Raw genomic sequence first — 25,473 nt, forward strand, 5'->3', positions numbered from 1 at the left:
GACGCCGAAAAGCATTTGCTACGCGTGACGTCATTGAAGTTGGCGCGCGTACGGAGGCGCATCAGGCGCCGCCGCCACCTGCATGACGTCGGTGCAACTGAGCCACCAGTGACCGCATTGCTCGCTGTATCCACCCAGGAACCACGGCCCACTATAAGAATGTCGCGCTCGCCAGACAGCTCGCCAGCATCTCCGTCCTCTTTCACTCAACTTCACGACTTATATACGAAATCCCCGAATACCCCACTCAACCACCATGTCCAACTCTACCAAGGCAGGATCCACCACTGTCGGTGCGCAGGCACCCAACAAGTGCGTATTCTCGGTTGTTTCGTAGCGCTGTCGTCAAGTATTGATGGTCGCGTGCAGCACCGATTCTCGCTGGGAGACTAGCGCTGCGTGGCAGCAGGCCGAAATGTCGACCAAGGAGCTCTCCGACGAGGTCAACAAGAACGCAAGCCAGGCGCAGACCGCCGCCCAGCAGGCAGCTTCTGAGGCCCGAGTGCGTCAGTTCGATGTATGTACGTAGGACCGTTTGTATTGACTCGTGCCCTCCCTTGTAGGTAATCGAGCCTCAGGTCATCTCTGCAGTGAACGAGCTTGAGGCTCAACGCGCTTTGAGTGAGGCCACCACTCAGGCAACAGAACAGGGCAAGTTCGACGTCGAGGCGGCGAGAAACACGGCTGGCGCCACCGCTACTACGGCTGTCGAGCAGGCGAAGAACATTGCTAATAGCGCATATGCGACCGCTCAGGTATGCAACCTTGAATGTTCCATGTTGATAGCACCTCTGATCTGCTTTCTAGGCACTATACAACAGTCAGGCGCAGGAGGGTTCGACGACCCAGAATCTTTCTTCCACCGTCCAGTCAACTGCGCAGACTGCGCTTCAGACGGGCAAGGAATACCTCGCCTCCGCGCAGACCGCCGCGCAGCCACACATCGAGAAGGCGAAGACGTATGTCGCCGGCAGTACTGGCACCAGTGGCCCTGCGACGGGCAAGCCAGACGGTGTCCCCGCCAGCACAGCACCTCTCGAGTCTGGTCCCCACGTCGTTGGCAACCCATACCCCGCCACCAGCGGAGCCCAGACGACGAAGGTTGGAGAGCTCTGAGATGTAGCTGGGGGAGCAAACTGTATTATACTGTGATGTAGATCGGTGCTAGCCTAGAACTATTTACTCGTGTAATAAATCGACTGACATATAAGTCGGTTGTATACGTACCTCTTGAGTCCGTCCTGTCATGGGCAATTCTTCAGACATTCGTGAATGACTGGCAGAACGTGATGTATAAGGGTCGCACTAAACTGTTACACAAGGGTGAGTACACTACTACCTCCAAGCACCAAGAAGCAAATAGAAAGATTCAGGCAAAGAATACGGCACTGATGAACCTCAATAAGGGTGAAGCAGTTCGTCGACACAACGCGGACTGAAACGAGCCGCTGTTGCACTCAAGATCAAGATCAAAAGAACGATACCATTAAGTCCTTGGTGACCTTCTATAGCCTGTCCTTCCTACGTACCATCGCGGGGTGTTCTTCAGCCACCGCCAACTCTTGTCCCACGAGGATGTGGAACTCCGGAGGGTCACCCTTCGAACAACCCCGATAGGTGAACTCGTTCGTGAGCATGCGAACGGAGTGCGACTCCTTCTCTCTGTGCACCCTCCAGAGCCAGCGAGCAGGCCAGCACCAGATGGCCTGACCGATGGGATACCATGCGATCGACTCGAGGGTAGGGCAGTTGACGGCGAGCTGGCGCATCATCTTCAGCACGAAGGGTTCGTGTCTGGCGACCCATGCTTGCAGCGGAAGACCTGGGGTATGCATGAGAGTGTCGTCGTCCATATCCTGGTCGCACTCGGCGCGGATAATGCGTTTCATGATTTCGGCCTCGCGTGGGTGCAGACCGAACACCATCTCCAGTTGATCGAAAGTGTACGGCTCGCCCGTCGGTGGCAATTCCTCCATTAGCTCTGGACGCGTCTCAAACATTTCCCGCGGGATGTATATCGGAGGATGAATGCCATCGAGTACGTATCCCAAATATTCGGGAGCCTGTGAGGGGTGCCAAGAGAAATCGGTGGATGGATCTGCTTCATCGTCGGCCAGTCTTCCCCACGAGAACGTCAGTCTGCGGAGGGAGCTCCAGCTCGACAGACTTTCGGCGCAGGACTGCATGATTCTTTGGAAGCTATCATCTATGTACGGCGTGTCGTATGCGAGACGCAGCTCCGCCAGCTGTGGAAACACGCGTGGCATCCGCTCCAGGAATTGGTGCAGCCGTACGACTTCTGGACCGTAGTCTTCCCAGAAGCACTGGTCGACGATGTGCAGCGCCAGACCCGTAGCTGTGTAACGTTCTCGCTGCGGGCCCTCCGGCTGGTCCGCCAGCGTCGCCTCGGGATATAGCGGGACACGGGAAAAGGCGAACCGCGTCGGCACACAATATGTTTCCTCGGCCAACGATGGAATCCCCTGTATGGTAAAATTTGGGTCGTCGACTTTCGACTCGGAGTCTTCGGGTCCCCACGTTCCGGTACCGTTGATGAGTTTACACAGGCGATCGAAGGCGAGCCAGCAATCTAGGTCTTCGTCAAAGCTGACGTTGACCTCAAGGAGGGTTGGATGCCTGTGTACGAATTGGTAGACGAGCCATGGCGGGGATGTCGCGTTCTGTAGGTTCAGAACACGAAGGCTCGGAAAATGGGCGCGGCGAAGGTGATCATCTAGCCATTCCGAGCCAACGTGGTCGTCCACGGCGAGAGTGGTGAGGTGGGCGTAGGAGGGGAATGACACTGGATGGTCATAGACGAAGTCTCCAATCTTGGCGCAGAATTCGACACGGAGCGTGCACAGTTTGCGCCAGCGCCTGAAGTCCACGGGGAACTCGGCTTCCAATAGCACGATGTTCAGGTCGGTGAGGTGCCGCGAGCCTTGGAGAAGGCACAGGTGTGAAGGCATTATAATGCTTTGCCAACAAGAGAACGACTTCAGTCGCGGTAGGCTACCGGACATATACGTGCACCAGGGCACCGGCAACGAACCTATGTACGGCATGGGCTCCTTCGACTGGCCTATGCGTACGTGGCTGAATCCGACTGAGCATCATAAAAGCTGGTATGTACTGCGATACGTACCGTATACGGCGTGCACGGCCGTTTTGTCGGAGAGATGAGAGAGCGGCTATGAATTGCTTGCATGTAGGCACAAAAAGATCCTGGTTAAGGATCGATAGCGCGAAGGCACGCAAGCGCCGATTCACATGCGAGAGCGTGTAGGTAGCTCTGTATTGCTTGGGAAGATTTTTCTGGTCCCCGAAATAGGACAAGATCTCGAGTAGCAACTCGTTGTGTAGTTCGTCCAGCGAGGCGCGTTTCGTGATGCAGCGTTGAACGGACATGTCGAGCGAGATGGGACGACAGATGCGCGGCACAGAGCACAGAGGGCGCGTCGAAGGTATCAAAGACGCGTAGAACTCGGCAGGTGGAAGAGCGAAGAGGAATCCAACTGTTCCATGCCTACCGCGTCCGGTCACACCGTGACGCGACGCGACGCTGGCACGGGACCTCGCGATCGGCCGGTTGAAATAGCGTACTACTCGGCCAGTCGAACGCCATGGGCGAGTTTCTTCCTCGTCTTCTGCTCACAGCGAGTACACTATTGGAAAGCTAGAGTCAAGTAACGAGTGCTGTCTTAAGCCTCATGCGATGATGCGCTGAAGCTGGAGAGAAACACTGGCAGGCTGGCCGCCAAGTAGCTTGGGCCTTGCCAGTGACCGAGATCCCGGCCCGATACAATAGTCAAGTAAGCGATTGTTTCTTACTTCATCAGTATTCCTACTTACCCTCACTTCTATCAGACTTGTTGTATTCGCCTCTTGTTATAAGTGCCCCTCATAGTATGGGTGCTTTGGCCCAGTAGGCAACACCGCTTTGGCCTTCGAGCCAGCCGGCATGCCAGTGATCAGACCATTGTTCTCCTGATAAGGGAAAGGCCAAAGCGTGCCCGGATCACTTCACATAAGCTGCCCGCCGCTGGTCGGTGCGCCCGCCTTCCTCCCATTACGCACCCCCATCCCGCCTTACTGCTTTCGTCCCCCCTCCCTTCCATTGTCCCCCCATCATTTCTGCAGACCCTCTGCACCGTGTAAGATGATCGTCCATCGATATATGGGTGGTCCAGGTGAGCAACGTCCTCGGTCCTCATGTGTGCGCCACTGATTCCATTAGTCACACAACAATCATTCGGAGGTGAGCATCATATCTTCACCCACTCCACTCCGTACTGTATATGTGTAGCGCATCGTCGCCTTCCTCGCTGACCGATGCTTTGGATTGTCCAGCTAAAGAGTGTTTGGGTTACAGATTAACAGCGGCGCTTAGGTATGTTATAGACATGCGATGGTAGGTATAGTATGTGTATGCGATCATCAACTCACTAAACCAAGGAACAGTCCCATGATGGAAGCAGAAGGATAATTTAATGCGTCGTCGTCGTCGCCCGGCCTTCAAACATCTCAGGATCGAGGGCACATGGGCGACGGGGATGCAGGTACGTACGTCTCCTCGCCGGGTAGAAGGGAGAAGGTATGATATCGACCGGTTGATGCAAGGTAAGTGTTGCTACCTCAGCGTTGTGCAGGCTCGTAGGTGCGTGCATCGTTTCGTTCACCGTCATCGGCGCCATTGCGTCACTTCTTGGCGACGATAGCGCGTTGAGCATACCGACTCATGCCACGGATCCTCTCTCCGTACTTCCAGAAGGTGAATACCCTACAAATCGCTCCATGTTAGCTGACCAGTGTATCGCCATAGTAGTGAGGTACGTACGCTGGCGGTCCAACAACTGCCGCGAATGCTGCGAGTATTGTGTCGCCCACGCCGTAGCCCAGCGCGTTGTACATCGCAGGCGCGAATAGTGGAAAACCGAAACCTGCTATTGAGCGGAGGAACGAGACGGCCGCGAGTGCTGTTCGTGCTGATCAGCACGAGCGGACATATACGGTAGGGAGTACTGAACGTACCTGACGCAGCGTGCATAGTGAAGGCGTCGATAACGTAGGTCTGCATACCCTGGAACGTCAAGATCATCCCGGAGCCGATCATTGCCAGACCCTATGAGACGGTAGGTTAGAAGACTGATATACAACTAATAAGGCAGGTGAACGCACGATGTCAACGACAATCCAGTGCGTATGCGTTCCCCAACCAGCCATGAGCAACCCTACGGGGATGAGAACGGTGCCTGGGAACACAGTCACTGACATGCGGATATATCAGTCAGTCGTCGGTCAACCAACCACACCGCGGACGTACACAATCTGAACTCGGGCAGCCCGACTCCACCGTTGCGCGCCTTCATCTTTCGGTATACACGATCGATGATACGAGCGTTGATTTGTGTGGTAACGAACAAGCCTACAAGGTGATTAGCTGCGCGGACGACGTGATGTTGACTCATGGTACGCACCAAGGCCAAGGGCGATGTAGTGCAGGCCGCCAATACCGACATCCTCGTGGTACACATTGGAGAAGATCGCGGGGATCGTCGTCAATACCACTGCAAGTCCTGGTGAGCATAGTGCCAGGACCAGGTGAGTGAACGTGCGGGACATACGATATATGACACCGTAGATAAAGGCCATGTATAGGCCGAACAGCTGGATGATCGGTTCCTGCGCGAACATAATGAACGGACGGGTAAGCGACTTTCGCCAGAGTGCTCCCATGCTATGCATGCGGTCAGCAACGTTCCATAGGAGAGTAACATTGAATACTTACTTCTGTTTGCCAGTCGACTGCGCAGTGCGGATTTCCCGCACATTCCCTTTCTCGGGGTCCATCCCCTTGCGGATTCCAGCTGCCTTCTGCTCCAAGAGTATTGGAGCGTACGCTGCAACGGATACAGGGTGAGACATTGTTCAGATCACGCACGCTGGGTACGCACTTTCTTTGAGGAAGATGAGTCCGCAGAGCTGGATTAAAGCAGCGACGATGGTTGTCGCCCAGAAGACCCATCGCCAGGTAGACCGTTCCGCGATCCAACCACCTGCGACTGGGCCGATGACAGGACCTAGCAGCGGCGCCAGGGAGTAGATGGCGATGGCCTGCCCACGCTGCTCTGGAATCCACATGTCGCTTAGGACGGCACCACCCGTCTGCCTCAAAGGTCAGTTTGACTGCTGCATATTATCTGCAATGTTACTCACTGCCAGAGGCGCACTACCACCAAGACCGGCGAGGAAACGGAACGCAATCAGCTGGCCGCTGTTCTGTGCGAATCCACAACCTAGGTTCCATGCTGTAAGAGGGATAAGGCGTAAGCGACGAGGTTTGCTTCGACATGTGATCTAGCTTACCAGTATACCACAAGTTGCCACCCCGGAGGACATGAACTCGTCCATACATTTCACTGAGCGGCCCTAGGAATAGTGGCCCGACAGCTAGCGACGGTACGTACTCTGTTAGATGTTTGAATATCAATTGACCATCGAATTCTTACCGTATGCGAGGACGAATACCGATACGGTCAGACTGGCCTCCGCGCTGCTCGTTATGTGGAACTGCTCAGCGATTTGCGCAGCTGCCGGGGCGACCATGGACGACGATATCGGTGAAATAAATGTGAAGGCCGACACAGTCGCCGCCGCGGCCCATTTTTTCTTCGTCGACCAACTGTAAGTGCGGGTTCAGTCTCCTGCTGACCCTCTACAGAATGTAACTAGGGCGCACTTTCTCGGATTGGCTGGGTCGTCAGGACCGTCCCAGTCTACGATGATGACACCGTCATCTGGGATAGCATGCGCTTGCTTCTCCGCGGAAGGTTTGTTGGACTTTTCTGGGCCGTCCGAACCAGAAGTTAGTGTCCCCTCCCGGCCGCTGTCATGAGACTGACGGTCAGGCTCATACGCTCGCGCAGACGCAGAGTTGGGGTCGTCGAGGGCTGGCTGAGCTACTTGTGTCCGAGGGTCAGTAGATGCCATGCGTGAAAGCGGAGGTACAGCGGGCGCAGGTGAGTGCATGGCCCCTGCTTATATAGAAGGCCATCCGTGTGGGTCGGATGGAGATCCAATCGCTCTGTGTGCCTCGCGGTGCAAGCAACATCCGACGTGACAGCGCCGGGCACCCTCGTACGCCCGCCGCCAAGCCGCCGGGCACAGACAATGCTCCAGAGGCCCCGAACCCCCCGCGGCACCAGCAGCCGTGCACCCCTAGTCATAGTGCATGAGTAACGTCATTTCCTAATCAGGCATGTTTCTAGGTCTACCCGCCACCCCTTCAGGCAATTCCAAACTTGTCGTGCCACCGAGAGCCCGTTGGGACATACACCGGGGTACGGCACCCTTTGCAGGGGCGCGCCGAGCCCTGCTGTCCGCGATGGGTCACTGCATGCGCACTCAGACGGTCACTGCCGTCGTCATAATGAATGACAAGCCCGACCTGGACTAGATGGCAGTCAATCTGCATGTTAACATACCGCTTTGCTATTCTGAGCACCATCGGCTTCTAGGACGGCCCATCGACAACTCGCAGTCATCGTCAGGTCATCGTACAAAGTCGTACAACCCAGGTACAACCGCTGCATAGCGGCGACATCAATCTGATTCTTAGCGCTCGGACGTCTCGTCGCCAAGTGACGAGTTTCGCTGCGCAATCCCTTTAACCGCCAACGACCAACTGGCACCACAACGATCGTGATCGAGAGGCTACGGCGGAACCATCCAAGAACCATCCAACTGCAATCATTAATGGCATGCTGTTCGGAGCTCGCTGCTCAAGCGTATCAGTCAGTGTACCATCGATGAGCACGCCTCCTGATGTTCAAGAACAAAGCCGACCACTGTATTACATCTTCTTCAAGATGACACCGCCTTCCATTTTACACAGGATTGCGCGATCCGCGCGACATTACGGGGTATACAGTAGTAGAAGGATCGGCGGGGTATAGCGGGGGCTCGGGAAGGGTATCCAGCGATACATATCATAAAGATAGTCAAACGAGGTAAGAGCCCAAGGACCTGTGTGCGGTGGGACCTGTGTGCAGTGCCTGTGTGCGGTGAGTGGCAGGACGTGGCAAGAGACCTGGATGCTTACTTATATGGTGATTGCAAAGCCCGCCCGCGGGACATGCACATATTTATGGAACGCGTCCATAAAGCCGTGCTTCTCTCCGGCAGATGTGAAAGGAAGTAGCTCGGCGAGGAGCGCGCCGACATCCAGTAAGTTGCCTTTGCTGCCAATGGTATTGGTCGACCGACGCTTAGTATTGGAGGAGTATTCACATGGTGGCGGAAGAGCAGAGGATCCCATTGGAGCGTATAGGTCAAGCGATGAGCAGCCAGGCAGATCAGGATCAGAAACCCTAGCCATTGCACGCTCAAAGGAAGGAGGCGGCGTTTCGAATGGCGATGGAGAGCGACTAGGCGGCTCAACGGAGGTCTCGACTGCAGAAGTTGAAGCAGAATGTTCCGTGGCATCAAGGAGGGCGGGCAACATAGCGGAGGTTGAAGAAGGGGTGAACTCGTGTGAAGCCAAAAGAGTGGCGTCCGAGATGCTATGTTCCGACGTTGACAGCGATTGACGTGGCTCCCCAGACGCGCCGTCCTCGTCCCGAGGGCTACCGACCTGTTCGTCCAGCGAAGATAGCGCCACGTAGGCGCTAGCCATAGGCTCAGTCATGGCGCCTAGAGCACTAGCGTTCGTGCTGTCAGCAACGAGTACGGAGTCCCCAGGTGTCTCGAGACGTAGTTCCTCTGCTTCCATGCCAGACGGTGGGTCCATCACTGTCGCCGAGAGGCGTACGTCAACAGCTAGTCTATAGTAACAGGTGTGGCAGTCCCACGTACCGACGCAACCACCATCCGCCAAGCCAATAGAAGGTTGAGCATCGCGCTTGTGCCAATTCGAGAAGACTTCCACCACCATAGGTAGGGAAGTGCTTGGAGGTGCAAATGTAGCCGGCTCAACGATTTCGAACGTCGAAGCCCAATCATATATGTTGTGCGTTTGAGTCTCGAGGTCGTCGGCACGACCTGGAAGAGGATTGGAGACTGTATGTCTCCTCGGCTCCGCCTGTAGGCCACGAGGTCGTTTGGGCGCAGGTAAATCAGTGGCGTCAGAGAATCGACGCTTGAGCTGCGTCCGGGCAGGTGAGTGGCCTGCCGGTGCGCCCAAGGCCTTGCGGTGTGGGAGAGGACGTGTGTCACGGCACACATCGGTTTGAGGTCCAGGGAGAACGGAAGGGTCGTGCTCGCAATCCCATGGCCATGACGCGAGGGTGTTGTCCGATGGATGAGACAATGATCTGACAAAGATGGTAAGTTCGATGTATAGGCATCGGGTTGTAGAACCGACCGAGCACGCTTTGCTATCCGCCCAACACCTTGGTCGAAATCATCTAGGGAACGTTTGCCAATGACTGGTGTACTCGGAAGGTCGTCATCGTCGTCACCCTCAGAGGTGCCGTCCGACACGAGGGATGGTTCCCTGAAGTTCAGGAAAGCTGGATATCCTACCCCAAGGCGCATGAGTTTGTCAGTTTGCCGTGCTCAGCCTCCGTGGACGTACCGAAAGCTATGGAGGATCGTCCATACGTATCATTTTCGTGCTTCATTGCTAGAGGAGAATGTATGAAGGTCGGCGATATGAGGTCCTCCTCCTCATCGGAGTCTAGTGACAATCGCGCCAAGGCGTCCTCTACTTCAGTGCCCATGTCAGAATGCAGAGTATCGGAAGTGCTGAAGAGATCCGAAAATGAGGATGCGAGTACATCAATTGAAGCGGAGACGCTTTCAACAAGATACGTCGTTTCCTCGTCCAGCGCCGAGGTATGCATAGCCATTCGGGTTTCTTCGAGTAAAGCGTGCCAGGAGCGGTCGAATGTTTCAATCGCTGCGTCTCCGTCGGCTACAGCAATGAGGAACTGATCTTCTGCAGCAAGGAAGCGGTCCCGTATAGACGGCATGAAGGTGAGTGGGTCAGGTGGGGGACTTTACCAGTCTACGTGCGAGAATATAAAGGCCTGGCGCTACCACAGTAAGGATGACATAAGATTTCCACGACCCATTGTAGCCCAATTGTAGCCAATGTTTGTCAAACAGCGTCAGCCACGTGTCTCGGAGTGCTACACCTCATGCACATGCCGCGGCATGCGGTGAGGATCATCCCCACGCACCTCCGCGCACCACGCATACTCGTTCCGTCAAGTTGACCTCCTAAGCTGTGAACAATGCAGTTCTCATGGCAGACGGTCGAGAGTAGCGATTCGCGAAGATGGTCAAGGCACAGGGCTCATGGCATGCCACTTCTGGTGTAGGTCAGTGAGCTTTGGCTGCGCTAGTGGCACTTAAGTGGCACAAACACCGGGAGCCCTTTGTCCGCCATTTTGGGCAAGTCGCGCGCCACATAGTGTGCCCAATGCGGTATCATCTTATAAGTTTAGCGCTCGTGACAATAGACTCACGTGGCGTATGAATGGCCTTGATGGGACCATAACAATAGGCGGCCCGTACCCAGTACATTACTGTGAAGGAGACCAGCGATACTGGTTTCACGTCCTTTCCTCTGCCTCCCTCAACGATGACTCAACTCGCGCATACTGACATGAAAATATTGCGACAGATAGAGTCACACGCACGGTACATCAAGACCAAGACCCAGCCATTACTCGCGTCTGTTGTGTCGAGGAGTCGGGCAGCAGCCCTAGCCCCCGTCGCAATTACCCCATTTCCTTTGCCTCAGTCTATCGGCAACAACCTCACAGCTCTGGGCCTCAGCCCTACCGTCGCGGAGAAGATTGATCGAGTTTTCTGTAGGGCTGCGCTCAGACTCAAGGAGCACTCCGAAGCGCGTACCCGGGATGCTCTTCAGGCGTCCGCAAACGTGGACTCCACGAAGCTTCTCAACCATGAAAGACTCAATGCTATGTTCTGCTCCGCCATGTCTACGAAGTATCTGCAGGCGATACATAGCTGGCGTGCACAGATTATTAGCAAGCTTTCGTCCCGCATTCGTGAGATCCACGAAGCTCGTCAACAATCTCAGCTCGCCGAGCGCGAAAACAAACGGCCCTTCAATCCTGTAAGTACCCCCAGTAACAATCGTCAGAATCTTCTGCTCAACAGTAGTCAGGCTGCTGTACCTACGCTAGAACGCTTCTTCGGACACACGCCGCGTCCCAGCCGTGCTGAGAAGCAGCAATTGGCTGAGCAGACGAAAATGGAGTACAAGCAGATCAATATCTGGGTATGTGCGCTTCTTGACACACCTTCCTGACACAGGGATTCTGAATCCGATCTTTTAGTTCCAAAACCGACGTAATCGTTCAAAAAAGCAAGTGCCTGCAAGTAACCCTGCGGAGGTCCCGCATATCAACATACCATTGCCGCCTGATCTCGAGGCCTCATTAGTGAGGATTCTGGAAAAGTACATGGCCGTCGCGCCAACGAGTCCGCCACATACGAACGAGGTCTGTCCATCGAGCACCAAGAAATCAAATGCCTGCTGACAATGTGATATGTAGCCGAAGTGCCAGGACGTTTCTGCGCGATCCTTTCACCCATTCCACTCAGACCGCCCTCAACACGCTTTCCCGGTCTGCTACCCGCCGCTGTGTCCATACGACCCATTCCCTGTCGCTGCCGAATCGCGTCGGTTCTTCACGCCCTGGTATCGCTCGGCTAGATCCTCATCAGTCGAGTGTGTAATGTCCGACGCGCCCGATGTCCTTGTTCGCTTGGAGATGCTGAACATCAGGGACGATGGATTCGAGTCGTTGTCCCGACCCTCGTTCCCTCAACGACAGACTTGGAGCGTATGGTTCGGAACGATCCCCCAACCCGCTCCTCTACCGGCTCTTTTACGCTCTTCAAGGCGCGAGCAATGCGTATCGAAAGCGAGGCGCGGTCGTAACTGGAGTTGCCAGCGCCGGCCACGATGCGAGCTCGATACGACCGTTTCGGATCTGCGCGTGCACCAGGTCGATGAACCAATGACCACTCGCACACTTGGTACAGGCAGAACCCCTAAAGAGGATTCAAGCACTGATGCATGCGGACGGGCATCTGCGGTCCCGATACGTAGGCTGGGTCCGAAGCGCGTACGCAGACGCAAGAACGCATCTCGAATGGTCCAATCAGATGGAGCTACTGCTGAGCTCCATCCCTTGTCCCCACCCTCGACAGCAGTGCTCGGTAGCGATGGCCCGCCTGTATTGGAACCGACGTTACCCTTTTCGCCATATCCAAGCAGAAGAACGACTAGGCGAAAAGCAGCTGCTCTACCTAGACGAGTACCCGAATCGGGTGTCAGCTCCGCCATCTCTATCCCAAAAGCCCGCGACTCTTCGCCGAGCTCCCGTGCATCGTCGCGTGTGCCATCTACTCCTTCCCCAGGGACGTCTCCCAGCCCTCAGTTGACTTTGTCTCGGATGTCGTCACTTTCGTCGTTGCGATCCGTTTCGTCTGCGTCGAGCACATCCTCGGACTCAGACCTCCTTGCTACGCCTCCCATGCTTTCGACATTCCTCCATGAACTACCAGATGCGTCGACGTTTGGTCTGTACTCCGACGGCATTGGAAAAACCACTGGGCCCGGCGACCTGTTCGATGAAGGTTACTTGGACTACTCGATCACCTTCTCGAGTTCTGACGTGTCAACGGACACGCATCTGCTTGAGCGGTCCTCACTGGAGTTTGATGCACTATCTATCATATGCGGCGGCATGATGCCACTAGTTCCGCCAACCTTGATCTTCTGAACCGTGAAAGCGTCTGAAACGGTAGCTACTTGGGTGTTCCTCACGAACTTGGTTTTGCTCTGTCTATAGGTCACGCTGCTCAGCCTTTGTAGCTATAGCCTTCGCTCTCACATGGTGTATCACGTAGTTCCCGTACTGGTGGGCGGTGTTTCTGTTTCAGTGTTCTTGCCGTCGGCCGCACTGTTGATTGTCTACTTTATTGCTAATGTATTGTCTCTGAACTGTTGCCGTCCATCTCTTTGGTTTGGCAGCCCTGAATCTGCGCCGTGCTCTGCGCGCGTGCTGCAGTTTTTGCAAGCGCGACAATGCTTGCGACGAGTTGGCGCACGCTTCGACTTCTAGCTTCCCATAGGAATGACTGAAGGTGTTGGCTTGAACTGTTCATTGAACATGCATTGCCGTGATACATGTGATGCGGGCGGAGTCCACGCACTATGGTTGAGATCTTGTCAAAATCCTCTTTCCCTCACCACTCCCCAATGCATCCGCGGAACTGCATGGTCACAATGTTTCTGAACCAAGTTACTCAGAACTGCCGGACGACAACCGCAGTCATTGAGACTCACGTCGTCTTCCAGTGATCCCAGTTCAATGCCGCCCAGGTACGGATACATCATCCTCTATCTTCCATCTACCAACTTCCGCCATTGCTTCCGCGTCTCCACTCCGCAGTTGTGGTGCGTCGAGTAATGTACTGACCATAGTCCATGGGTCCTTTCCGCCACCATGTCGCAAAACCTCACGTTTGAATTTCTCCCCCGTCTCCCTGTTCAAGGGGTCACCAGCGAATAGCTTCCGCCACACTCTCGACGCTATGGCACGATCGAAGAGGTACGAATAGTACGTAGCGCCGTACCCGAACAGATGTCCGAATTGCGTTTGCCATGATGTGCCAGGTACGTAGGGAATGAGTCCGCGCGTCTCATATAGCTTCGCCAGCGCAGTCGTTGAGTCGAAATGCGAGTCCAGCACAGCAGGTGAGTGATACATTTGGTCGAGCGACGCGAGTAGGATCTGCGTGTGGGTATCGATAGAGCGACAGGGATCTTCGTGGTGGTTGCCGGCCTGGCGGATGTCGAGGGAGCCGGTCGGGTCGAAGAGGGAGAGGACAGCGGGAGAGTTGAGGAAGTGTTCCATGAGGATGGACGGGAGCTCGACGAAGTCGGTGGCGCAGCGGGTCCCGGACACGTTCTGGTACTCGGTGCGGCCGATCATAGCTAGGACGCAACATCAGTTACAGAGCAGTATGTACGTAGACTGTCCACGTACAATGCATCGCATGACCCATCTCGTGGAAGAGGGTCATGACTTCGTGCCACTCCAGCACGGTAGGCCCGCGTCCGGCGGTTGGTCTCGCGAACTCGCAGAGCAAGACGACAACTGGCAACTGGAACGTACCCTCCTGTCCAGGGAACTGTCGACGGTGAGCGGCCTCGAAGACGCGCGACATCTGCATGGCAGCCTTGTCATACTCGTCAGCGTGGACGAGGTCACCTTCAACGTCGTCGTCGTCTACACGGCGCGAACATCGCACAGTGTAGTGCGCTGCGCCACTGGGCTTCCCTCTCCGCGCGAAGAGGTCTGCGTAGATCCATCCGAGCACGCCAGTGTCTTCGTCCACGACCTCCAGCTTCCGCACGTCGCTATGCCAGACTTCTCCTGGAGTGACCTCCGCTAGTCGCAGAGATATCCCGTAGAGGTTCTGGAATAGCCTCGAGAGAGCCATGAAGACGGTGCCGAGCGTGAGTGGAGGGAGAGCGACGGGAGGTGCGGGAGGTTCTGGCGGACAGTAGAAATCCCTGTCCCAGGCTTGAATGGTAGGGAATGGGGGTGTATGTAGGTGCGCTTGCTTGCGCATACTGAGCGTGCGCAGCGCGCCTCTAGCATAAGGTCGAGTATGGTCCAAGAGCGCATCTAGGAATCGCTGCACGTTCTCTACCAGACATAGCACATTCAGTGATCGCTGAGACGCATAGTCGTCAACACGCACCTGGCGACTTCGCCATCTTATCACCCAACGTCATATGCGCGAAGCTGCTCTTCCCAACTAGGCGAGCCAACTCCCCGCGCGCTCGTAGAAGTTTCTCCAAAACCTCTATCTGCTCCGGGGAGCTGGAATTGGCTGCCATGTACACCTTCCGCCGAGGCTCCTCCGACGGTGCAGCGCGCATGATCATCTGGGCTTGCAGCGACCCCGGGTAGACAAGAAGATCGCGTTTCGTCACTTGTGCCTGCAATCGTAACCGTGCACCCATGCCCATATCCTTCAGACCCTGGAGCTCTTCGGGCTTGATCGCGGCCGGAGCTTTCGCAGTCGCCGTTTCGTTGAGGAACTGTCGGCCCAATAGCATGATCTCCGTCGATAGGGATACGAACCGCTCGCGCTGATGTGGGGGGAGGTCGATTCCCGACTTCTCAAAGTCTCTCCAGAAGATGAGTGCGGTCTGGTGCGCCTCCGGACTGAGCGACTTTGCGACCTCCGGATCGGAGAAAACCGCATGCAAAACCTACGATGCGGCAATTGACACGTCAGTCTGCAGCAGTAAGGATTGTTGACACGCACCTCATACAACCCCACATGAGTATTCAAGACGTTCATGAATTCGCATAACTGTTCGTAAACTGCATCGGCACTTCGTACCCAAGCTTTGTCGGGATGTGCGTTGCGGATGAGCTCCGCGAGGTCAATGACACCACAGAGCAGGTCGCTCAACCTGTCAAGGTTCTTGACGACCTTGAAGAGTTCCTCCCGGGAGTCGCGTGCTCTGAGGACACGCTCGGTGAGAACCTGAGCACGCCGAAGAGTAGAGTCGGCCAAAGCATTGAAGGCCGAAGGACTGGTCAACACCGGGTGCCCAAACAGACCAGTGGAAGATGAGGAGGCCGCCCACTGAGCGATGTTGGGCTGGTCGAATAGGACTATGATGTCCGAGTCATCGCGTGAAGCTGGTAATGGGACTGTAGCAGTGGCGGTGGCGGCTCGACAGAATAGATGGGGTGCCTCCCTCTTCGCGTGAAGCCGGAGCTGAGCGGGCCGTCTTGCATGCTTGCGGAGCGCAGATCGCGCGGCTTTGGCGAGCATGAGGCAGAGATGGAGGACGAGAGCAAGTCGGGCAGACAGCCGGGGCTCGAGGAAGACCTGCGGGCTCGGACCCGGTGGCGGCGAGCCAGATTTGACTTTGTCAGTGGCGGCCCGGCGCCTGCTCCATCTCAGATCGCATCCAGCGAACGCTCCAATGGCCGTCGGGCGAATTCAGACGCCACGCTCACCGCTCTCTCACTGCAAGACAGGCATCTGCAATTGACTGACATACATCCCCACTGGAAGGGGGATTCTATCCGGTGATAAAATACGGGTGCATTAGTGGAGAGGATATACGGTGCAAACAAATGTGCAATTAATGCCACGCAGAACGAGAAGCCAAGACAAATGTACGAAACCGGGTGATGCGGTAAGGATAGCGTGAATAAGTAAGACTATGACTACGACTCGTCCATTGCGGAAGCGGGGGATAAGCTGCCTTCTATACTTCTCCGATAAATATCCACGTCTTCGCTCTGTACGCTGTCTCGCGATACCTCTGAGCGATCGTCAATGTGTAGACCGTTCATCGGCACATCCTCCCTTGCGTCATACGACACAGCAGCTGCAGGTGGCGGGGCTGCTAAAGCGGGTACTGGCTCTACGGCGTAATACCAGTACTTGTTCTTCTTCTTGCCCGGGATCGTCTCGACCGCTGTTTCCGTCGGCTTCAGCGTTATAGACGTACGTCCCTTTCCTTTTCCATTCTGCGCGGCAGGTGCAGGCTCAGCAGAGTTGCTGCTCACCATACTGTCCTCCGTCCGCGCCCTCTTGGGCGGTGGTTCGTCGAGCTGCATATCGGCTGGCGCCCCCAACCGCGTGGATCGTCGTTCCCCTTTCCATTCACTGCTCGCACGGCCGTTCCCATTGCTCGCGCGATGACCGTTGGTAGCTGCTGCTCGAGAAGACCTGCGCTTTCCCGTTGCTGCATGGCGATTCGACGTTGATGAGTCCCCAGAACGGAACCCCACCATGTCATCGAAGTCGACCTGGTCGTCGTACTCCTCGTCGTCTTGTTCCTGATACTGGTACTCATCTTGGTCATCCTGAATACATGTCAGAGCTACCCAGCAGATATGATCACTGGTCGACGTACCTCGCTCAGGGGGTCATTCATGTAGGCATAATCAGGTCGGGTTGCCTTCCGCCTAGTACGAGTCTCTCGTACTTCTGCCTGGGCTATCAATAGATTGCGCATCTCCAGCTTTTTGCGAGCGCGTTGAATACGCTGAAGAGGCATAAATCAGTCACGTGGAACTGACTCTCATGCAATGAAGGGCATTGTGCGCCGTCCGGCGTTTGTTTGTTGTTCGGGATAGTTTCCCGTCTCCCCTGCGCAAATTGGACTGAGATGAGACGCGAACTTACGAGCAGATCCGCATCTATGTCCGCCAATCGCTTGTCCAAGTCTTCAATAAGATTCAAATGGGCATTTTCGATTTTCGTCGGTCGCTGGCTTGCTTTGAGCTGCGGTGCGCTGTCGCGAAGTCGGTCGATGACGGCGACATACTCCTCCCGTGTAGAGGAAATCGTCTGGAAGGTTGCTGTGATCTTCCACGGATTGGTAGACACATAAAGGCGCGGTGACACTGGTAAAGGATGAGGTCTTATGAGTTCCTGCAAAAACACGTAGTGAAGTGAATAAAGGAAACCGCAAGATGCCGATTACAGGTGGATTGTCTCGCCCCAAAGGCAAATACGGCCAAATACTTGAACTCGCAGAGGCAAAGGAGAAAAAGGTGCACGGACCATCTACAACCCAATAGCGCTTCCGCTCCTTGTCCTGTCCTATCGGTATCAGTTGTAGGTTCTCCCTGCTTTGGGGGTCATCGGGTGGAGGCGGCGATGCGGTCGTCGCCTCCTTTTTGTGCTTGTTGTGGATGACTCCCCACGCGCGATCGATAATGGCCTTGATCTGCATGCTATGGCAGAGCTGTAGCTCGACGAATTGCCGCATTATTTGGAGCTGCACGTCGACCCCACGCGGATCCATTGAGACTCTCGCAACCCACGACCAACGCGCCACTCACCTTGAAGTCCCATGACGCCGCAAAGAATCCACTCTGCATCTCCGTGAAAGGGTTCAAGTTCGCTCCCAGCTCCTCATCCCAAAAAATGCTTCGCTCCGGGGTCTTGAGGTATTCCAGCATCACAGCGGCCAGAGTGTCAGAAATCACGTCCGAACTGGACAATAGACCGCGTCAACAATGAGTGCCCATGCCATGGGACGGATTTAGGGTGTTTGTTCACCTGAGATTACGCGTCTGAGGTCTCAAGTTCTGTATGAAGCGTGCCAAGATTTGGGTAATTATCGGGTTTGGCTCCGGCGAGAGCAACGCCTCCTCGAATCTACCACCCACGGCCCAGCCTGTTCAGACCATGCAGAAACATCCAGCAGACTAGCGGTGCACTCACGCCATGGGTGAATCCAACCCCTCCACCTTCGCGCGCAGCTGAGTGAACTTGCAAATGAACGAGTACACGAACGCCGTCTCCCAGCGGTCGCGCGGGTGCGTCGCGTTCGACGGCGGGCATACGTGGCCCTTTTTGTCGGTGGCCGCGTCAGCAGCAGCTTTCATGGCGGTAGTAGTTGAGATTGTGCAGAGGAAGCATGGACGAGGGTGAGGTGCGGAAGCGGGTGGTCACGTTTATAGGACCGACGTATTCTAATTCCGTCAAGCGACAAATACACGATAAACAATGATACGGCACGATGGTAATATCCGCATCCTCTGGCCAATCCGAGACCCTCCAATCCTCTCAGACAACCGTATGATGTATGACAACAGTTTCATCACCGCCAGAGGCTTTGTTATGACACAAGGGTGTAGTTTACAAGGAGCAGCGCGACGTTATAGAGACACGGCGAAGTACAGTACGAGGCGCATTAGCCTGGTCCTACCTGAGAACATTCGGGGGTCAAACGGCGTTGGACCAACAGTAGAAGGGACACATACCTTGGGAATGTCATGGTGTTCGCTGAGAGCCTCCAGCTTGCTGTTAAACTCGTGGACACGGTCCTTGTGTGTCTTGTTAGCTTGCTTCGCGACCCTTGCAGCGAGCTATCAAGTCGTGAGCGAAGACCACCCGGGTATAAGACAAGACAAGCCGTACCCGCTTCCTCTGGACCTCCTCGAACCTTCTCTCCGCTGCTGTCTTCCTATCGCTACTACTTGCGATCGCAGGAGAGTTTCTGCCGCTGCCCGATGAAGAGGGAATCTTGGCGGCTTCCTCCTGGTTCAGCGACTCGAGCTCCGTTACCAGCTCACTCTCTGCATTCTTTTCCCTCTCCTTGTCCTTTGACTTCGACTTGTGCTTCTTCCTGGTGGCGATGAGACCAGAGACGAGACGAAGCAACAGGATGGACTCACTTCTTAACAATCCCACCCTCAGCAACGCCTCTCAACTTGAGGCTGCCGCCAGTGCGGAAGTCATAGTCGGACATGGACGTCGTGGATGTGGATCATGAGCAAGACGCGAGTGTCACAAACGTCACGGCTTCGCGCGTTCTCTGCGACGTCTGCGGGTCACGCGTCGGCCGCTTCCTGCAGACGCCGTGCTTGCCAGGTCTCCTCGAGTTGCCTGCGTCTCGCGTCCGTTGCTCTCCCTCCCCCACTCTTCGCCCCTGTTCCGGCAGGAACTGGCCGTCAAAGACCCTACAGTACCCGACGGACAAATCTCCAGCACGCGTGGACATAAATGGCAGTGCTAGCATTCTCCCCCGCTCAGTTCGTCGCGGGCATTCCTCCGGCGACCCGAGCCTACACCGCTGCTACGATCTTCTTTTCTCTGCTGTACTACGTCCTCAGCTGGTCGGGATACTCTTGTCCATACCTCGTGCTCATACCCGGGTCAAGCATATTCTACCCGTGGACCTTCCTGACCTCCGTTTTCGTGGAGACCACGTTCATCGAGGTACGTATTCACTGTAGTGATGCGGCGAGTACTGAAAGCGTAGTAGCTGCTATTCACCCTCCTCGTGATACCAGCATCTCTGAGATACCTTGAACGACTATGGGGTTCTGTGGAGTTGTTGAAGTTCATCGCCGTAACCATTGCGGTTTCGAACATCATCGCGTTCGCGTTGAACTGGATAGAATATATAGTGCTGCGCTTACCGGTGCTCCTGTAAGAGTTCGTTTCGTCTTCTCCTCTCGCCTCTCCTAAGCCCGCTTTAGGTATGGCCAACAATATCACGGTCAGATGGCGTTGCAGATCGGTGTTCTCGTCGCATTCCGACAAATCATTCCGGAACACCAAGTGCAGCTGTTTGGTGTCCTCAAGGCTAGAGTCAAGGTATGTACCTTCACTTCTCTCTTATGGCCCCCCAGTGTTCTCAAGGTCGTTGCAGACGCTGCCAATGGCTTATGTCACATTCTCAACCGTGATGTGCATCATCGGATTCCAATGCCCGTGGATTGTCATCCAGTTTGGATGGCTGGTGTCCTGGGTTTGGCTGCGGTTCTACAAGAAGAACACCGGCGACCTGGCCGGCGGCCCCGTGTACGGAGACAGGAGTGAAACATTTGCATTGGTTACGTGGTTCCCCCCACTTATCCAGTGAGTGACATCCGTATTGCTGCGGCGCGTTCACTCACCGTAGCATCTATTCCTACAGCGGGCCCATCACCTGGCTCGGAAACACTGTCTACATGCTGGCTTCCAAGTTTCATTTGATCCCAGCCAGCGGCTCAGACGTCGAAGCTGGAGGTTACGCCGCTGTTCCTGGAGGTGCACGCGCCGAAGCAGAGAGGAGAAGGCACGTCTTCAGTCGCCTTGGTATCATCACGGCTTACTGACATCCCTTCGTGTAGGGCCATGGCGCTGAAAGCGCTGGACCAACGCTTAGCAGGTACCTCATCTTCGCCCGCGTCCCCGTCAAGGCCAGCAGCAAGCAATGGAACGTCGCGACCTGCAGCCAGCAGTACGACGAGTCTTAGCAGTGATGCTTCCGGCCCCAAAAAACCTGCTGGAGAAACAGACGTAACAGAGACGGTATCTGGCTCTGCTTAGGGAGCTGCAACCCACTCAGGCTGCTCGAATGGTCATAATCGCAGTACCTCACTTCCTGCTCCCTTCATTTGTCCACATCCACTGGTATTTCTTACGAGTACTGTAGTCGTCGTGTTCTCTTTAGTCCTTCGTCCTATTAGTCGGGTCGTTTCAATTGAATAGCGCATAGCATGTACACTATTGTTGACAGTCATGGCATCTCTCAGTTGTACGGTCCTGGATGTGTATGCTAACTCGGACGACAAGTGCTATGCATAGATATGTCCCCGCAAGTCAGTGAGGCCATGGCGTGAATGAATCACAGTCTAGCTCGCGAGAGTCGCATACGTATACGTATGTGCTCAAGACTGTATTTGGTAACCACGTACTTAGCAGTGCACTCACGCCCGCGTCTCGCATCGCTGGCCACCACTCGTGTTACTCGCTGCGCGGTATACCCGCCTGTCCGTCTCGAAACTTTCGGTCATAGCACTGCTTCTCTGACCTGGCTGTGCTTCCGGACATGTCTCGAAATGTGGCTTCGACATCCACTCCCGCAGGACTATCTAAAACTGGTTATCCGGAGGTCCCCAATGGTATCCGCGCACCTTCAGGAAATGGTAGCCCATGGCGCCTAGGAAGATCCGCTTCTACCACATCTACTATGGAGCCTGTGTTAGACCCGACAAGAAACCCTGGCGGAATCGACCCCGATGAGTTATTCGCAAGGCATACGGTCTCGGAGGTTAGGAAGGTACAACAACGCCTGAGGTGTGTACTTCGCTTGCATTAGATCACCGTGGACTGTGTGCGATGTTTCCTGCTTATAGGGTCAATGCTGAGGCAAAACAGGAAGAGCTCCGCCTCATGGTTGGGTGCGTCAATAGCTATGCCCCCGTTGTTAACCTCTCATCTATACCATGAAAGCGCAGGGAACGGTATCGGGATCTTCTGCAAGCCTCGAGCTCCATCATATCAATGGCAGCGTCGTCTCGACGCGTTTTGCAAGCTTTGGACGAGATGCGCGATATTGTGGGCTCGGCAAAGCCACCGCGGATGACAAGACGAACCCATGCAGGCGAGGAAGGTGTGTAATGCTTCGGGGAGTATGTGCGACTTGCGCACTCACGCGACGCGTAGACAAACATATACAGGCCTTGCAATCCCTGTCTGCACATCTCAAGCTTCTGCTAGACGCACCGGAACATCTATGGAGGTTCATGGAACACAGGATGTATTTGAAAGCTGCCTGGCTCTTCCTGACAGCTAGGGTTGTTCACCGAACGCTCCTGCAAGAGGATGAGGACATGGACCAGAGTTGGAATGACTATGGCATCGATGTCTCGGTGCGTTCACTGGACGCGGCAAGTCTCCCATTGCTGACGTGCCGCGCACAGGAACAAATACCCTTAGTGCAGCGGCAATGGGACACCGTCTCACAGTTTCGTTCCCAGATTACACATAAAGCGACGCTTTCGTTGCGAGAGCATAGCACATCGTCGGCCGTGCGTGCATATCTGGCTGCAGTCCGCTCTTCTCTGATGGTTGCCTATAGGAAATTTGTGCGACTCTTTTGACTCTTCATATCCTCGAATCTCGGCCTCTAGGAGAGACGCTATCGATTTTTCTCGCACAGCGATCTAAGACCCTCTCGGTGACCCTGTCGTCGGTGCAATCAGAGTCGGCGAACGGACATGCGAATATTGCTCCAAGCGAATACGGCAAGACATCAAGCAGGGCGCGCAAGGCTATCCTCCGAGAGGTCAAGCGCAATCTTCAGGTCGCTTTGGATTCGATATCGCATACGCTCCGCGCCGCACGAGACATCTTTGCCGATGGTGCTTCCGGGAAAGCAGGCATGATGCAACAAGCCCTCCAGTATATACAAGAGGAGCAGGCCTCTCCATCGCTACCCTCCGACCTGCAGATGACGACGCAGACATTACTCAATTCTCTACCGTCGTCCGCCCATTTCACCCTGTTGCCAGACACGATCCGATCGTACAAGCCATATATTGGTGCTGCGTCTGCGTCTCCCTCTGTCGCACAGGACCTCTTGCAGCAGAAGCTTGGCAACTGGTTTTCACGTTCCCTGGAGGCTGTCCAAGCAGCGGCCTCGAGATGGTTATCGAGTCTAGAAACCGTCAAGGAAGTCTGGGATCTCCGTGCATCTTCCTTCGCGATCACCTCGAAGCTTGACGGCGTGGAGTCTTACGAAAAGAGTCGAATTCGCTCGATGCTGGATGCCCTCTACCAGCAGCAAACTGTATCGGTCTGGCGAAAGGCTTTGAGCTCGGCAGAGATGTCGTTCCAAGAGAGGCTGACGGCTGCGCTACGGGCCCTGCAGAGCCACTGTAACGAAAGTACTTCAGGTAATGCATATGCGCTGGCAATGCTGTCCTACAAATTGATGTCCAATCGTAGATGCACAACCTGTCGACTATCTCTTTCATGCCCTCCCGCTGCCATCAATCTCTCAGACCACCATCAATGCCTCCCTAACGGATGCGCCGTTCAAACGATACAAGGCCGGGCTGCACCGACAGCTCCACGGAAGGACGCCGCTTCTCCATGACGTTCTAGGCGCCATAGAAGAGTCATCTCATAGCCTCGAAGAACATCTAGGTGCTATGCAGGCTTCTGATCACGAGGGAGGGTAAGAGCTATTTCATATTTCACTCGCCAAAGCTCAACATTGTCGTTTAGTGTACTCGCTTCACGGCTACGAGACGCATATCAGCCCGACGCTGCAGGTTTCTGTTCCCGCATAACCCAAATCCTGGATGATTGTCAAGAAGACGTCGACGATACGGGTAACGCATTCCTTCTGCACTCTCGAGGACGAACATACTGATAGTAATGTAGAAGGTCTACGAAGTACAGCAGCTTTCTTGGGGCGGTTGCAATACGAGCTTGCCTCGTCTTCGTCGTTCATTACGACGATTGGCTGCAACCAGGAGGCTGTCGATGGTTGGTGACCTGCATATGCTTGTGCTAGACAGCGAGTCTCATCAGAGCTTCATAGAATTCAGGAAGCGGATGCATGCCCTCCACGATCAGACATTCGAGCGCTGGAGAGAGCTCATTGTTGAGCACATCGTGAAGACTATTTGGCCCCGGACGGGGAGTCAAGATGATGCCGGACTCCGGCCAGCTGGTACGTCGTCGTTAGAGGCTGTTCATCCAAGCCGCCTAGCACGCATCTCATCCCTGATCGACAGAACACCCGAAACGGCCTTCAGCTGCTCTAGTTCAAGCATTGCTGTCTCTGTCATCGTCGCTGCAAGAATTCTGGACAACAATTGATCCTGTGCGGAAACGATCACTAGTTGGCGACTGCATCACGTACTTCGTTTCGCGGAGCTGTAAACATGGTGCCGTCGAGATACGAGAACCGCATCAAGGACTACAGCGGTACTGGGACTTGTGGTTCATGCGACATTTGACGACTACATGGGGTCATGAAGAGCTCCGAATGCAACTAGATGAACGGATAGGCGATGTTCGAGCAAAGGTACTTCGTGTATTGCGACTTCCAATAGTTCGCCCAAACACTCATGGCTGTTCAGCTATTCTCACAGGGCATTGAGCAACCTCAACTTGAATGTGACGATAGTATCTCGGAATACCTATCAAGAATGCAAATCATCTTCTCACCCCTCTTCCCTCCTCCCGAGGTACATCCTGCGACGCCTCTATCAAAAGACAAGAGCAAGTCTTCGGCGCTGCTGTGCCATGCGCCACCAGCAGCCGAGCAGCACTTCCACCCCTCATTGGAGCTCGTCAAGCCTTCGGCTCGGTTTGGCTTGTTGCTCGTAGGCAGTTCAGCTGCCCGGTGAAGGCAATCGCCTACGCGCACATTGTATATACCAATCCTTCTGGACTTACTAGCATTCTAACGATGCCCCGTCGATCTCGAACGCTGCATTAATGTGGAGAAATTTCTTCGTACCATCCAACGTCGCCGCCTGGTCGCAGCGACGTACTGCCGACGTTCTATCATGGTGAAGCGGTACAGAAAATCGTTAGAATGATAATGATCTAGATCAATCACCTGAGTGACCTACAACGACCTACGTGTTTATCTCTTCTGCGGTGAGTGCTACATATGCCATACAGTATCATTCATGATGGTACTTACAGCTTGCAGAGCATGAGACCACATCAAGATCTGTCGCTATTCCTTCTCGCTGGGTGGAGCTACGCGCCGCGCGGGGACCACTGGGATTTGGTGTCAGAGATAGTGAGTTGCATCCATCCTACCGTGTCTACCTGCTGCCGGACGCAGCGCGGGCAGTTGTTTAGCAAACCTAAGTACTCCTGCCGCTCTCGAAACACTTGGTCGTAACCTCATAGGAGGCGACGCACCACGCGAACTCACTGAACGTCGATAATGGCATGTATATACTGTGCGATGGACCTGAAGACGTGAAATACTTGTTGCAGCCTACGAATCGCCGTTTGGCTGACGATGCTCATGCAGTTCCCGGTTCACTGTCCCTCTAGTTTGCGGAAATTTCCTTCGCGTTTGAAGGTATGGTGCATCAACCCATACCTCATCCTATTGATGGCGGCCGTCATGGTCGAGTGTTACCGGACGCGGCGAAGAGCCAAACAGGCCTTTTCAAATGCTTT

At 54.9% G+C, this 25,473-nt stretch overlaps 10 protein-coding genes across 10 annotated transcripts; 4 read left to right on the top strand and 6 right to left on the bottom strand.

Annotated features, from left to right (window-relative positions):
- The first annotated feature begins 145 nt into the window (after window positions 1–145).
- On the top strand, window positions 146–1,279 carry C8Q71DRAFT_577911 (uncharacterized protein). The gene is made up of 4 exons (XM_047919476.1): window positions 146–312; window positions 370–502; window positions 564–755; window positions 808–1,279. Exons 1-4 carry the CDS (start codon window positions 257–259, stop codon window positions 1,114–1,116), a joined length of 690 nt encoding a protein of 229 aa, XP_047779096.1. The 5' UTR covers window positions 146–256; the 3' UTR covers window positions 1,117–1,279.
- Window position 1,280: 1 nt separating this feature from the next.
- Window positions 1,281–3,514, bottom strand: C8Q71DRAFT_577955 (uncharacterized protein). Its single transcript, XM_047919477.1, has 2 exons — window positions 3,146–3,514; window positions 1,281–3,096 (listed from the first exon to the last, which is right to left on the bottom strand). The coding sequence occupies exons 1-2, from the start codon at window positions 3,406–3,408 to the stop codon at window positions 1,506–1,508; spliced, it is 1,854 nt and encodes a 617-aa protein (XP_047779097.1). The 5' UTR covers window positions 3,409–3,514; the 3' UTR covers window positions 1,281–1,505.
- Window positions 3,515–4,698: 1,184 nt separating this feature from the next.
- C8Q71DRAFT_707259 (MFS polyamine transporter) lies at window positions 4,699–6,990 on the bottom strand (the record flags this gene model as incomplete). Its single annotated transcript, XM_047920552.1, has 13 exons — window positions 4,699–4,780; window positions 4,838–4,976; window positions 5,032–5,122; window positions 5,179–5,267; window positions 5,324–5,425; window positions 5,478–5,567; window positions 5,625–5,737; window positions 5,789–5,900; window positions 5,955–6,165; window positions 6,217–6,308; window positions 6,367–6,450; window positions 6,510–6,682; window positions 6,740–6,990. 13 exons carry the CDS (start codon window positions 6,988–6,990, stop codon window positions 4,699–4,701), a joined length of 1,629 nt encoding a protein of 542 aa, XP_047779098.1.
- Window positions 6,991–8,101: 1,111 nt separating this feature from the next.
- Window positions 8,102–9,971, bottom strand: C8Q71DRAFT_857267 (uncharacterized protein; the record flags this gene model as incomplete). The annotated part of the gene is made up of 4 exons (XM_047927392.1): window positions 8,102–8,790; window positions 8,854–9,311; window positions 9,362–9,518; window positions 9,575–9,971. The coding sequence occupies 4 exons, from the start codon at window positions 9,969–9,971 to the stop codon at window positions 8,102–8,104; spliced, it is 1,701 nt and encodes a 566-aa protein (XP_047779099.1).
- A 542-nt stretch (window positions 9,972–10,513) lies between these two features.
- On the top strand, window positions 10,514–12,865 carry C8Q71DRAFT_578057 (uncharacterized protein). The gene is made up of 4 exons (XM_047919479.1): window positions 10,514–11,086; window positions 11,138–11,251; window positions 11,310–11,474; window positions 11,529–12,865. Exons 1-4 carry the CDS (start codon window positions 10,586–10,588, stop codon window positions 12,762–12,764), a joined length of 2,016 nt encoding a protein of 671 aa, XP_047779100.1. The 5' UTR covers window positions 10,514–10,585; the 3' UTR covers window positions 12,765–12,865.
- Window positions 12,866–13,262: 397 nt separating this feature from the next.
- Window positions 13,263–15,911, bottom strand: C8Q71DRAFT_578005 (mitochondrial intermediate peptidase). The gene is made up of 4 exons (XM_047919478.1): window positions 15,328–15,911; window positions 14,755–15,271; window positions 14,034–14,699; window positions 13,263–13,981 (listed from the first exon to the last, which is right to left on the bottom strand). Exons 1-4 carry the CDS (start codon window positions 15,844–15,846, stop codon window positions 13,353–13,355), a joined length of 2,331 nt encoding a protein of 776 aa, XP_047779101.1. The 5' UTR covers window positions 15,847–15,911; the 3' UTR covers window positions 13,263–13,352.
- A 134-nt stretch (window positions 15,912–16,045) lies between these two features.
- On the bottom strand, window positions 16,046–18,492 carry C8Q71DRAFT_756156 (uncharacterized protein). The gene is made up of 7 exons (XM_047923579.1): window positions 18,262–18,492; window positions 18,097–18,195; window positions 17,877–18,030; window positions 17,596–17,812; window positions 17,215–17,435; window positions 16,943–17,074; window positions 16,046–16,892 (listed from the first exon to the last, which is right to left on the bottom strand). Exons 1-7 carry the CDS (start codon window positions 18,423–18,425, stop codon window positions 16,248–16,250), a joined length of 1,632 nt encoding a protein of 543 aa, XP_047779102.1. The 5' UTR covers window positions 18,426–18,492; the 3' UTR covers window positions 16,046–16,247.
- On the bottom strand, window positions 18,469–19,327 carry C8Q71DRAFT_756159 (DUF1754-domain-containing protein). The gene is made up of 4 exons (XM_047923580.1): window positions 19,218–19,327; window positions 18,961–19,168; window positions 18,804–18,908; window positions 18,469–18,748 (listed from the first exon to the last, which is right to left on the bottom strand). Exons 1-4 carry the CDS (start codon window positions 19,289–19,291, stop codon window positions 18,734–18,736), a joined length of 402 nt encoding a protein of 133 aa, XP_047779103.1. The 5' UTR covers window positions 19,292–19,327; the 3' UTR covers window positions 18,469–18,733.
- Window positions 19,328–19,393: 66 nt separating this feature from the next.
- C8Q71DRAFT_808756 (eukaryotic integral membrane protein) lies at window positions 19,394–21,129 on the top strand. The gene is made up of 6 exons (XM_047926024.1): window positions 19,394–19,761; window positions 19,808–19,974; window positions 20,025–20,142; window positions 20,198–20,406; window positions 20,465–20,605; window positions 20,661–21,129. Exons 1-6 carry the CDS (start codon window positions 19,546–19,548, stop codon window positions 20,857–20,859), a joined length of 1,050 nt encoding a protein of 349 aa, XP_047779104.1. The 5' UTR covers window positions 19,394–19,545; the 3' UTR covers window positions 20,860–21,129.
- A 109-nt stretch (window positions 21,130–21,238) lies between these two features.
- C8Q71DRAFT_808757 (uncharacterized protein) lies at window positions 21,239–24,902 on the top strand. The gene is made up of 12 exons (XM_047926025.1): window positions 21,239–21,609; window positions 21,669–21,713; window positions 21,771–21,925; window positions 21,979–22,184; window positions 22,236–22,343; window positions 22,394–23,210; window positions 23,263–23,494; window positions 23,545–23,651; window positions 23,704–23,808; window positions 23,864–23,995; window positions 24,060–24,352; window positions 24,408–24,902. Exons 1-12 carry the CDS (start codon window positions 21,362–21,364, stop codon window positions 24,675–24,677), a joined length of 2,718 nt encoding a protein of 905 aa, XP_047779105.1. The 5' UTR covers window positions 21,239–21,361; the 3' UTR covers window positions 24,678–24,902.
- The last annotated feature ends 571 nt before the right edge of the window (window positions 24,903–25,473 follow it).

The sequence above is a fragment of the Rhodofomes roseus genome, assembly GCF_022264815.1.
Source record: "Rhodofomes roseus strain CIRM-BRFM 1785 chromosome Unknown C8Q71scaffold_9, whole genome shotgun sequence".
NCBI lineage: Eukaryota > Fungi > Basidiomycota > Agaricomycetes > Polyporales > Fomitopsidaceae > Rhodofomes > Rhodofomes roseus.